This window comes from Corylus avellana, chromosome 4 (genome assembly GCF_965113065.1).
Source record: "Corylus avellana chromosome 4, dhCorAvel1.hap1.2, whole genome shotgun sequence".
NCBI classification, from domain to species: Eukaryota; Viridiplantae; Streptophyta; class Magnoliopsida; order Fagales; family Betulaceae; genus Corylus; species Corylus avellana.
In genome coordinates, this window is record NC_142493.1 from 32,162,986 (window position 1) to 32,176,364 (window position 13,379).

The following is a 13,379-nucleotide window of genomic DNA, read 5'->3' on the forward strand; positions in this document are numbered from 1 at the left end:
ATTCTTGGCCCTCTTATAATTGGCTGCTGCTAAAATGGTTTTCTCATCATCCACTTGACATTTTTGCTCTTGAGCTTTGTGAGTTCGGCAATTTCTTCCTTTAAAAAAGAAATTCTAAGAGCAAGTTCGATGTGTTTTTTTTTTTTTTTTTTTAAGTCATATTTCTATACTCACCAAACTGGGTTCAGTGTTAAAAGAGGAGTAGGTGTTGACATAAAGAGAATTTAAATCGGTGGTATATATATATCCATTATATAGTGGTTAGCATTTAACTTAGAGTTTTGATTGGGAACATATGAGAATACCGTTTGAATCTCTGAAGGGATTTGACTTAAAACTTTGATGAGATGAGTTAGGTTTCGTTCTCTTATACATTTATGCGGAATCCATATGTGGGTCTTACAAATTTAATAGTAAATTTACCTATATCTTATATGAAGATAAACAAGAGATGGAAACCAAACATTTTTCTTTTTCTTTCTTTCCTTTTTCTTATTACAAATGCCATTCACCACATGCATTTTTAAGATGGAATGGAACCTAGCTAAAAGCAAACAAGCAATAAATCATCAAGCTAAGAAACAAATTAAGGAAAAAACGAAGTTGAGTTTAAGAAAGATCAGGTAACTTTAATCAATTAGTTTATATATATATGAACATGAAGACACCAACTCTCTTGAGATTTGAAGCCAACAATGGTCGTACTGTATTTTTGTGGTCTAGTGTTGGTCTAGTCGTTGTCCATGTGCCACATGATGATCATTTCTGGCGCAAGAAGGCTGCCTCTATGAAGCCATCGAACTCTTTCTAGAACGAACCCTAGAGAGATGTGTGTGTGTATATATATATAAAATTTGGCACCCATGCATATAGTCATATAGACGTTATGACTATGAGTGAAGTGTTGTTGAAAAGGAGACGTGGGTTTTTGGGTCATTTACACTGCATGCATAAGTCAAATTATGTGATTTAGTGTGGGCTTCCGAAAACCCGAGTATAGAATTCCTCAATTTTCTTGCTTTTAGTAAAACCAAGTTAATACAATTTGAATTTCCTTCATTGTCCTTAAATTTAATTAATTAATTAATTAGGTCCAAATTTTGATACTAAACTTTGCTAACCATGTCTAGTGCTTGGATAGCAAGCGAAAGCCAATTAGTACCATGAAGTTAATGAGGCAAGTTCAGTGAGTCAAACGCCAAACTTGGGACTAGAAAATCAGTGAAACTCCCCAAATCTAGCCCTCGGTTGGAACCCTTTGTGTCTGTTCCTTGACCTAGGGTTTGCCACCCAAGCGTGTAAACAAAGTTAAAATATGAGTCAAACTCTTCAAGCTCAAGCATCTATGCCTCTTTCCGCGTGAATACATTAATCTCTGAATTATTAACATGCATGTATAGGTGCATGCCTAATACACTCTGCAATCTATGTATGGCGGATCAATTGTAGACCTACCCCAATTTAAATCGAAACCAGTGACGTGGGTGCATGCCACGTACGTTATCCTCATAGCTCAGGGCCTCATGAAAAGAAAGAGAATATACATATATATATGTTTTTTTTTTTTTTAATTGAATAAGGAAAGAGCTACAGGAAATGATTTTTTCCATTTCTGATCCGAACGGAAAAAGAAGTGAGAGATCCTGAAAACGAAAAAGGGGTGGGCTCCCCAACAATAAACTCAAAATAAACTAAAACAACACTGAAATAAAAACAAGAGGGAAGGCCAACCCAACAACAAAGCCCAAATGATAAAAAACAGTGCAAATACAAGAACAGATTCTGGATCCAGTCCAAAAGGACCAAACAGTAGGCAATGGTAATTACCAATGATCCCAAAAGAATCATAAGCAAGACGGGCCTATTCCAAGACCGCACAAGGCGGTGTGAATTGCAAAGAACCTCCGTGAAGAGATCATTGCGGGCAAACCAACAACCACTGCTAAATGGTTGTTGCAAAGTAGGCACTGCAGAGAACCAAAAAGGAGCCGGCATAGGACGACCACCAACATCAATCTCCTTCTCAAAATCAAACCAAGTCCTGGCAGGGAGATAAAAACCCACAAAAAACAATACAAACAGCAGAATGAAACTAAAAATACAGTAAAACAAAAATAAATTACAACAAAAACAAACACCAAGAACACCAAAAAACAAGGGCAGTGGCGGTGATAGCTGGCCGAAGAACAAATCGGGCACCGGCGAGTAGTGGACTGATCGAGGATCGGCTGGCGGAAAAGGGAAGTGAGGAGGCCAGGGAGGATGGTGGAAGGCCTCGATTGGTTGAATTGTTTTTTTCTTTTTTCTTTTTTTGTTATTTGTGAATTGTTAGAATCCATATATAGGGTTTTATTCAATATTTGTGAAGAATAACATTATGCATTTAAGATTGTATGATTTAACTCATTTTGCTCTATAATTAAATAAGATCTTGTATATATATATATATTCAATAGTGAACGTAAGCCTCTTAAAGCTGAATCACTTTAAATTTCTTTTTTTCTCTTTTACTTCTACTCCTTGATTATCTTTTTATTGTACTTTCACATTTTAAGATAAAATCATAGACCATTTTTTGTGACCTTATCTAGCTAGGGTGTCTGGAAATCACTAACACACTTTTTTTTTTTCCCTTAAAATTCAAGTAGTTGTAGTAGGTCTTGTACGTTTTGGTACAAAAATAATACCTACTGATTCCACAAGTGCCGATCTTCACCGTGCTTGTCGAATGAAGCAATTTTGACACCACTTATATCGACAACCACTTTGCTAACAGTTGCCATCTTCTCTGCCACATTAATTTGCTACCGTCCTACTTCTCACTCTGGCAAATACTCAACTTGATAAGATCAAATTTTAACCATAGTGAGCATTAGTATGGTAGATGCAAGCATTTAAGGTTTTTTTTTTTAATTTTTTTTGTATTTTATTTTCATATTTTAACCCCTTTATCCTCTTCGGATTTTTTCCTGGCCAAGGATAGAAAAATAATCAATCATCTTATCCCCTAAATCCTCACAAATCATAAACTTTCAATCTCAAACTTCCTCCTCCTCTATAAAGCAGACAACTATCATTTGACAACCATTGACAAAATCATCTTTGGCCTAACACCAATTTATTGAGACAAAATATTAATTGAATCTCATCCTAACAGAAATTTCCTCTAAATTGAGTTGAAAAAGTTTCATCCAACCTAGTCTCAAAAGTATCACGTGCCCTTTAGCATGTGTTTCTCACATGATTTTTAATAACATTGAAATATATATATATATATATATATATATATATATATCATATACTTCAACATGTGAAAAATATATATATATATATATATATATATATATATATATTTTTCACATGTTGAAGTATATGATCAAACACATAACACTTTTAAAGACCGAGTTAAAAGAATTTCTTTCCACTCATTGTATCATCCCATAGTGGCAAGCCTTACAAAAACAATTAAAAATAAATAAATCATGGCCTCTGCTTTTTGGGTAGGGGATTGTAGACTATCGCCATCCAACAATTTCTGACACTTAAGCACAAGATTGGGTAATTTTTTATATATATATTTCTTTTCTATCAAATTAAATGGATTAGTTTATTTTATAACAAGTTCGATCCCTTTTACTTGCCTCTCGCATATATCACATTTATGTGAGCTCATCTCTGGAGGCACTTCACATGCTATGACACGGAGTGGTCAATTGTTACAGCACATCGCTAGCATATGCCTTCAATTTGACTTCAATTACAGCACATCGCTAAAAGTTTTTCCCTACTTCAATAGCCAGAACAATTCCATCGAATCTGGGTTTGATCAATATTAGGGATTTCTAAGTATCCCATTGTAAAATTTCTCATGCCCTCTGATTTCTATACCATAGCACTCAGCCACTATCATTAACTTTCACCAACTGAGCTACAGTCACGCTTTCTGATCTTGGCTGGTTGAGGAACAGAGTTGACTGGTTAGTAACACGTTTAATTAATACAACACAGATCTACAAATAATAATGTCGCATCTAAATCAGATAGCTTCCATTGGAAGGATGCTGCGCTAATTACGTGAGCCATAAATTCCGACACTGATTAGAAAGACCAAAAAGCTACGTGTTTGTATAAAGTTATCAGCTTGAGAAATAAATAAACATAAACCCATTATGAAGTAACAAATGATGAAATAAGTTGGTGATAAGTCAACTTGCACAATTCTGCTAAAAAGATCGATGTTTATGTTGTTCTCTTAACCTCAGTGGCAGAGAATTGACTAACCAATTTTTTTTGCATATATTCACTTGCATCACTTGTTTTCCTACTCTTAATCACCTGTACAACAAAGAACAAAGAAAAGAAAAAGGTGTGGGGGGAAGCAGGGGAGGGGGGGTCGGGTTGCGAAAACCTGTATGGTCCCATGGTAAATAAGCCTAGAGTGCAGCCTGCACAAGCTCTGGTTTTCAATAAAAAGTAAAAACCCCTATGTTGTTGCTTGCAGCAATTCCTTGATGTCATAACCTTGAAGCTGCACCCAGAGAAGAAGTTTTAGGACTTGAGACAAAACTAACACCAACGAGATACATAATACATCTATGCTTGGTTGTCCTCGAGCTACAGAGTACGAGAATAACAGTGGACGGGCATATTAAGCAAACGTACATACCACATAACAAAACACTTACCTGAAGAATGGTAAGAAGCAATATAACTCCTGAGTTCCAAAAACCATGTATTGTGATGGGTGTTAGAAGATTACGGGTTTGGGCATATGAAAGTCCCAAAGTAGTCCCTGCAGGGATCACGAGGTACTGTTGGTTCTAGGAAGTAGATGGACAAATTTGATGTCTAATAGAGAGAAATAAGTTTGATATTCTAAAACCTTTCATATTTTACAATCTGATCAAGGAAACTTAAAACGTGTAGATCTTGACCACATTTATTCTTCTTTTGAATGTATTTACAGGGTAAACATGTTACCTAGCACAAACAGCTGGGGAAACTCTCCAGGAGTGAGATGTGCAAGTGCAAATACAGCTGCACTTATAATGACAGCTACTGGTGTAGGTACCCTGTAGAAGTAAGAGCAGAAGCACGGAAACAAACAGATGGGCATTTAAAAGTTGGCAGGTAAAAACCCAAGTAATTTCCCTAACATCAATCAGAACCAATATCACCCTCAACACATATGGGCACAAGGCTTTGTTGATGAGATAAAAGGAACAATTATAGATATAGAAAAGATGGGCAATGTATTTTATATGGAAAAAGGGGATGGAAGAAAGTGCAGAAAATGCATGAGAACAAATGGTATTTACTAGACTACCCAATCTAACAACAGTCAAGCTTATCCTAATGTGGGATTTATCTCATAAATTTTTTATTTCATTTTAATTTATGGAGGCCATGCCTGCAGTTGTCTACGGCATGTCCTTCCTCAGTCTTGATCCACATTGTTACGCCTTTTTACCTAGTTCTTGTAGCATCTTCAACAGGGTCAACATCACACCAAATTACTTCACCCTTTAATCTTTATTAAACAGAACATGACTATCTCAACCTTCTTTCATCTTGTTCTCAATTAGTACAGTTGCTTTTAAATGCAATTATATCAGGTTCAATCTGTCTTGTGTCGGCACTTATCCCTCTCATCCATGTTCCACTGTTCTCATACTAAGAGTTACTTGAAAGTGAAATGTTCCATAAAAGATTGCATTCATGGCCCTACATTTGTTCCAAAAGATGTTTCCCCTTTATTGATGAACATGCTGACCACATAATTCCAGAGCACTTTCCCCACTTCCTCCATCGCTCTTTTATCAAATTTCAGCTTATTCACAATTTCTAAGAACTGTGTTGTGTATCTTTTTTTCTTTGTTCTTTTTTTAGCTTTAAAAGGTTAGTACTTTTTTTAATAGGTAGTTTATATATGCACCCAATTGTTTTTGAATCCACAGCCTCACCCTCTCCAGTTTTTATAAGAAAAGAGGTGCTATTTGAGCCAGAGTTTATTCACAAGACCTTCTTATATGTCAACAACTTCTGTTGTATGAAAAAATCTCCAAATTATAGTAAAAAAAAAAGCACCTAGCTCAAGGCTTCACCAACTCAGTTTAAACCTGCAAACCACGGGGACTAAGAAATTATTGGCATTAAATGGCAAGAAAATTTTTTACATTCTTCAACCTCAGAGTTTGTTGGTAAATGTCATGTCATTTTGGGAGCAACGTCCGAAGAAACAATCAATGTTGCTAAGCATAGAGTAAACTTTTAAGTTCACAAACACTAAGTTTTGAAAGAAAAAAATTCTTCATATCATGCAACATTAAAATGGAAACTGAAAATTTAGGAACAAAAAGAACTATTACCACTTAGTTAGGGACACCATAAAAAAACCCCGAAAGACGGTCTCCTCAAGAAGTGGAGCAAAGACACCAGTGATCCCCACCAAACAAGCAGTGCTACAAATAAATACGGCCAATTAAACTGATAAGTCGCCAACTCCTGATGACGGCAAGTCTAACAGTTTGGCATGGATGCAGCCAGAATATCCAGAACCATGAAGTTTTTTCTTGAGATACCTGATGCTTGAAGATCCAATTAGTGGAAGCAAGCGAACTAGAGCATCAGTCTGAAACCAAGTTACAGAGATTACATAGAGATCCCTTACATAGAGAAAGCAAGAGAACTGTATAAGCTAAAATATCCATTTATATCTCAGAATATCACCAGAGTAACTACCCTAGTAGTTTTTCAGTAAATGTGTACAGGATAAAATCTAATCCGCCAAAACATAAATGTTTCTCTTCAAAGAAATGACAAGAGGTAGCCCATAATTATGGAAATGTGAACAATATTTCATAAAAGGATTCATTGCAAAATTTGATGAATGGCTCATAGAAAAAGCCCATATTGATAATAGTTATGATACAGGGATGGAGTATGTTAAGTTTATGTGTATGTTGGCAAATCCCAGTGTCAAAACATGGGTTATTTGGGTTGTATTTAATTGTGGTTGTGTTAGGGTTGAGTCTAGTTCAAAAGAAGGTTCAAGAATTCATGTTTATGAAGACTCACGCGACTCTCGCTTAACTTCTGCTCAAGCAAACAAGTTCGAAGTTCAATCAGAAAGTTTGCTCAATCCTTCGCAAGATTGACGCTCAGGCGAACAAGGATCCAAGCTCAAACAAAAACTTCACTCGATCTCTTGCACGCCAGTTGCTCGAGCGAACCAGTTTAAACGTCCAAACAGAAACTTTGCTCAACCCTCACTCAAGCGAGTTTGCGCCAAGTGTTGCTTTCTCTACACGATTTCCCATATTTAACCCAATGTTTTACCTTACCTATATAAGCCCTGCACGATTTTCTATGAGAAAAAGTGCAGTTGCTCTATAACCATGGAGAGAATTCTAAACTCCCTATGCCTAAATTGAAAGACAAAAACATTTCCCAGATAGTTCTTTCAAACCACAGAAACCTTCAGCCCCTACCAGTTTGCTAGAGTACCATCAGTGAGTTCATTGGTGTGCTAGAGTTCCGAGTTGCAGCAAGCAAATTCGTTCATGGAGAAGATTCCCTAGAAGAAGGCTAGAGTTTTGGAACCGCTGCAGCGAGAGATAGGGGATTGCAAGCCTGTGTCTAGATTGCAAATGTTTTTGAAGTATAGAATGGTTGTAACAATTGCTCTTCTATAGTGAAATTTCTTTTGGGGTTGGCTAGCCTCGGAGTGGTTTTTTTTTTTTTTTTTTAAGAGTTCTTGAAAAAAATTCTTTTTGCCACCAAAATCTTTGTGTTATTTGTGTTTTATTTTGTTTGGATTGTGATCATTTTATTTGTGAGATTCTTAAAATTGCAATTATTGGTTGTAAACACTATTCAACCCCTTCTAGGTGTTAGTTTGGGATCTATTGTATTTTTCAGAGTAGACGTTACTCCTTGATATTTGGACCTACTGATTTTGTAAAATAGCTCAAGGTCCTCTGCACCAAAAGAATGAAAGAAAGAAACTAAAACCAAGTTCCAGATCAGTTCCGAACCTCTCTTTGTGGACTCTCGCCGCTAAAAAAGGATGTAGCAGCCCCCGTCAATGCAACGGCCGATATAGCACCAACAAGACCAATCCCTGCCCACAAGAGCCACCCTTTCTGTAGACTAAAAGGTTCCCTCCAATCTGAAACAAATATTATTTCAACCGATTGAGCATAGGGATCCAAAATATATAGATTAGACAACCATACAGCTGCCAAGAACTAATTTGACCATCAAAATTCATTATCTCATTGAGACATACGATTGAGTTACATATAAAAAGCACTATATCATGACAATTTTAATTTACTTAATGGATTTGCAGCCCAGTCGAGCAAGGCAACATTTTTGGGGGAGAATTGCCAATCAACAAGAAGAAAGTGTAAACCTGTACGCTTGTAATGAAAGAGAAATAGTAAGTCTGAAAAGGCTGATACCATAACGAAAAACGTCTTCAGGAAGTGGTTGAAAATTGTTGGCCACGCCATACAGAATTCCAAGTACAGCTAGAGTAGTAATGCTGCCAAAACAACAACAAACAAAGGTGATTATCTACTACACCGATGGTTTGGCATAAAAACAACTTACATGTAAAAGTATTGTAAGTTTTTTAAATTCCATGTGAAACTGGGTGACTTTACAGCTCACAAATAAGATGTCTATGAAGCCTAAGAAGACCAACAATATGAGCATAGGGAAGAAATCCATCGCATCCAATTGATATCTAGAAGGTAAATAAGTTTCCTAAAGAAAAAATATCGAACAGAGAATTCTAAATACAGACAATATGTTAACATTCTGCAGAAAAATACACAGTTTTCAACACAATTACGTGATACGGGAAACATTTCAGCTTTCAGACATGAATGTAAAATTTACGTGTTTGGACCCAAATACAAAGATCGGTTCCCAAATGGGCTGGCAAAGTTTTACATTTGCAAAAATAGCTCTTTAAGCAGAACCAAACAATGTGTAAATACTAAAAGAGCTCAGAAAAAAAAAAATACTAAAAGGACGTGGTGACTAATACCCCTGATCGAAGAACAGTAACTCAGCCTTCTCGTCTAAACTTAGCTCCTGAATGCGAAGTCCTAGATACGGTATAGCTGCTGCCTCTACCAACCCTGTCAAAACAAAACTGCCTGGGAAAAAATCATTAATTTCACTCCACAAGTTTGAAAACCAAGAAACATCTTGGACTATATATATATACATATTTAGCTAAAACATTCTTTAATTAAGACCCCATAAGATAGTTTGTTACTCTGTTTCACAAATTTCATAGCACATAACAATATTTCGGCATCGGAAAAACAAACACCTTAATCCGCAAGCAAGCGAAGTCAAGGAAACCGTTTGCCATTCCCAGGGCACGTCCCACTGCTTCAAAATTTGCCAGTCCAATCCAGTTTTCTGAAATACAATTCGCGTACAGAAATTTGTTTAGGTTTCCTTTGAGACTCATCTACACCTAACAAATTCATTTGAACTCTCTCTTTTTGCTTAAATAGATTGCTAGCCATTCGAACTTCGGAGCTTTAGAAGCGTACCTTTTCCTGAAGCTCGGCTTTAGATTTTTCGTCGGCGCTGAAAAAGCAGACTGAGCGCGGCGCTCTCCTGGAAATGGACTGGCGGCGCGACGAGAACCGGTGGAGAGCAAGGGCACGGCTTTGTTTCGCCGAGGTTTTCGCCGAATACGGTTTGGGTGAAGCGGGGAAACGATAGCACAAAGAAGATTGAGCTAGCGATGAGAGTAGCATCGTCACCATTGTTTGCTTTATTCAAATTTTTAGCATAAAAAATCTTCAGTCGCAACGGTTGAGACCTGAGAGCAGAGCGAGCGCTTGCTCGGTAGGATAAGGCTGCAGCTACAAGCCTACACGTAGTGCTCAAAACTCTAATAAAAGGAAAATTATAATTATAGTAGGCGAATGCTTGAAATACTATGGTTTTTATTATAATATTTTATATAAATTGATTATTAGTAAAATAATGAAGAATATAATTAATAAGGTTAGTCCACCGTCTAGTGCAATCGGGTGTGCCGCAGAGTCTCTTGAGGCTTTTTGATTAGTTAACTCTTGGAAAGATGGCCCAAGGGAGAGAGTGATTACAAATAAATTAGGATACGGCTATGGATAAGAGTAGAAAGAATAAGAGTATCGGTGTGGTTGTTAGAAATGGTAAGGAAGAGGTGTTGGCGACTTTGATAGCGTCAAAAGACTACATCGTTGAGCTTGATATTGTGAAAGGCAACAACAGCATTACAGGCCATTAAGTTGAGTCGGGAATTGGGTTTTACATGGTGGTTATGGAGTGTGACTCCCTCGCTCTTAATAAAGATAGGAGAAATTTGAGTCATTATAGTCATCTTATGGAGGAGGCGAGGAGATTGCTTAATTGTCTACAAAATTGAAAGGTTAAACATGTTAAACGAAATCTCAATGGTGCTGCTCATAGCCTGGTGAAGGAAGCATTATCCTGTAGTGTGAAACAAGTCCTTATTGACGAAGTTCCTAATTGCATTATAGACATTATCTTTGTATAGCGTTGTGCTTAAGTTGTTTTTATTTTTATATCTCTCAATTCATTTCAAACAAAACAAAAAAAAAAAAAATGTAGAAAAAATTATATTAAAAGCGGTCTAATAATCAAATGGATTTTCTTATATTATATATATAAGTATATTATAAACAAATTACATACAACAACAACTACAAGAATAAAACAAAAAACAAATAGAAATGCAAGCTAAACATACAATTAGCACCTTAATGTACCAAAGAAAACCCAAGTCACTTGGGAATGCGGCTAATAAAAGTTGTGACCCACCATGATAAGTAAAACAATCAAAAGTAAGAGAATTCCTAAAAATTTAAATGTTGACACCTTTCAATTAAACTGAAGATACAAAAATTAAAAAGAACAACGGAAATGAGATTTTCATCACATACAAAGAGTCTGAACTCTGAAGCCAACCAGTTTGAGTTGAGCTGAAAGCAACAATACAAAAAATGAAAATAATATACAATAGAAATACAGAAAAATAGCTAAAAAAAACTCTTTCAAGCCCCAAAATCAGTAGAATCAGTAGCGCAGACGACAAGGATGAGAAGGTGTGTTAAATCCAAGCGTGACGTCTACCCGTGAAGGCCAGCCATATACGTATAAGAGCATTCTCAACAGACTCCTTATAAGAGCATTCTTAGAGAGTCTATTCCCTATGTGTAGGGAATATGTTCAAAAAATCACAAAAAAAGTTCAACAGCAAACTCTCTAAATAAGCCTCAACCATGAAGATCGTTACAGTGAAACTCAAAGTATAGGATTCCACTATTACAATCCTTATGATTATTAAAAGCCCAAAAATCAGTAAAATCAGTAGCGCAGACGACAAGGATGTGAAGGTGTGTTAAATCCAAGCCTGACGTCTGCCCGTGAAGGCCAGCCATATACGTATAAGAGCATTCTCAACAGACTCCCTATAAGAGCATTCTTAGAGAGTCTGTTCCCTATGTGTAGGAAATATGTTAAAAAAATCACAAAAAAAAAGTCCCACAGCAAACTCTTTAAATAAGCCTCAACTATGAAAATCGATACAGTGAAACCCAAAGTATAGGGTTCTACTATTGCAATCTTTATGATTATTAAAATAAAAAATAATAAAAAAAAAATTCTCTCTCTTCTCTACTCTCTCATCTCTCCTTTCATATATATAATATAATTAAAATAAATAAATATTTTAATGATATAGATAATGATTAAGGGAAGTTATCGGGGTGTATTTTAACATAAAAAAACAAAAAGTATTTTAGATCCTTAAATGTATGAAAAATAGGGAAGAAACTGCTGAAAATGCTCGGCAACGGAGTGGAAAGAGGTCAAAGAAGACGATTGTGAGACGCATTGATAAGCGGGGATGGCTAAAAATGACAAATGGAGCTTCAAAAAAGCCAAAATTGAGGCTTGATCCCTAAAGGTTTACCTCAGTTGTTAGTATCTCTTTCATTCACTTCGATGCAAGATTAAGAATAATGAATACAAAATATTATAGAGTTGACAGAGCAGCATGGTGCGTGAAGATGATTACCCATTTACCCTTCCTTCTACTCTGAACGGTGATCAGGTTTGAATCCAGATTTATTATATGAAGTTAAAAAGAACTTCACCATCCATCCAGCGTAGGTGATACTCAGGGGAGAGTATCACCGGGGAGAGTATCACCTGAGTAGGTGATACTCAGGGCCCAGGGGATACTTGGGAAATTTAATATATAGGATATTCCCGAGGGGAATATCCTATATATTAAATTTCCCAAGTGAAATGTCATGTTAGTACATGGCCCTCACTCCCCAGAAAAGTCATGTCATGGGAAAGGAGCCACAATGGGCCTTTTCCGAGCCCAAGACCCATTTATAGGATCCAAAGAGCAGATCATAGGCCCAATTACATGGTCCAACTTCCTCATAATCAGCTCTTCCTGCAATGTATTTGTTTCAATTTTTTTAATCTAAATTAATGTTGAGAAGCTTGATCTGATCTGAACCCAGCAAACTCTGCCGGATTTTAGATCCACGGGATTAAAGAAAGAAAAGCTTAGAGGAATAAAGTTGAATAAACAACGTTAAAAATTCAACGTTAATGGGGCCTTAGCCTGACCCTCCAAAGTCGCTTGCTAATTAATAACGAGTTGATGCTTGTTTCGGAAAGTAGGGCCACGTATTGAATCCATGATCCAAGTTGAAAATGAAAGTTGACCCAACTCAATCATGAATATTTAAAAGAAGCTAAATATATTCTTTTTACTTTTTAGTAAACCCACCATGATCTTGCCGTCTGGTCGGCACAAGAGGTTTTTAGCTTTTGTTTTTCTTTATTTTGCCATATTGGATTGGCGGTTGGCCCATCCAATTTCATCATTATTGACATCAAGAAGCTACCTAAATAGGACAGAAATTTCTTGTTGAAACTTCTTTTTTTTTTTTTTTGTGTTTTTTTTTTTTCAAGAGGATGTCGATGGAGCTGGATGCCATTTTGTAGACTAAAGTTATGTTGTACATTATTCTCTCAATCATCTTTTAACTATTTATTTTTGTAAATCTAATAGATTTATTACTGAATTTGTAGATTTATGTGGATCCCGCAAAAGTTCTAATTGATTTAAAGTTGAATTTATGAACTCATGTGGATCTCATAGAAATTCAATGATAAATTCACTTATTTATTACATGGAAATTGTTGAAAGATGGTTAAGAGAATATATATATATATTTTTTTTATCATTTCTCACATACCAAATGGTCGGCTACTCGAGAAAAATATGTATACATATTAGATGGTCAAAACTTATA

General features: G+C 36.1%; 1 protein-coding gene across 1 annotated transcript; it reads right to left on the bottom strand.

Annotated features, from left to right (window-relative positions):
* Window positions 1-4,141: 4,141 nt before the first annotated feature.
* Window positions 4,142-9,895, bottom strand: LOC132179778 (CAAX amino terminal protease family protein). The gene is made up of 10 exons (XM_059592548.2): window positions 9,579-9,895; window positions 9,350-9,441; window positions 9,059-9,166; window positions 8,466-8,548; window positions 8,037-8,170; window positions 6,582-6,631; window positions 6,369-6,461; window positions 4,981-5,072; window positions 4,686-4,792; window positions 4,142-4,528 (listed from the first exon to the last, which is right to left on the bottom strand). The coding sequence occupies exons 1-10, from the start codon at window positions 9,795-9,797 to the stop codon at window positions 4,484-4,486; spliced, it is 1,023 nt and encodes a 340-aa protein (XP_059448531.2). The 5' UTR covers window positions 9,798-9,895; the 3' UTR covers window positions 4,142-4,483.
* Between the last annotated feature and the right edge of the window lie 3,484 nt (window positions 9,896-13,379).

Coding starts and splice junctions, on each gene's coding strand:
- LOC132179778 (XM_059592548.2), bottom strand. CDS start 9,797: ATGGTGACGATGCTACTCTCATCGCTAGCTCAATCTTCTTTGTGCTAT. Junction 6,462..6,581: donor ATTGGATCTTCAAGCATCAG/GTATCTCAAGAA, acceptor ATTTATTTGTAG/CACTGCTTGTTTGGTGGGGA. Junction 4,529..4,685: donor TGCTTCTTACCATTCTTCAG/GTAAGTGTTTTG, acceptor CTCTGGGTGCAG/CTTCAAGGTTATGACATCAA.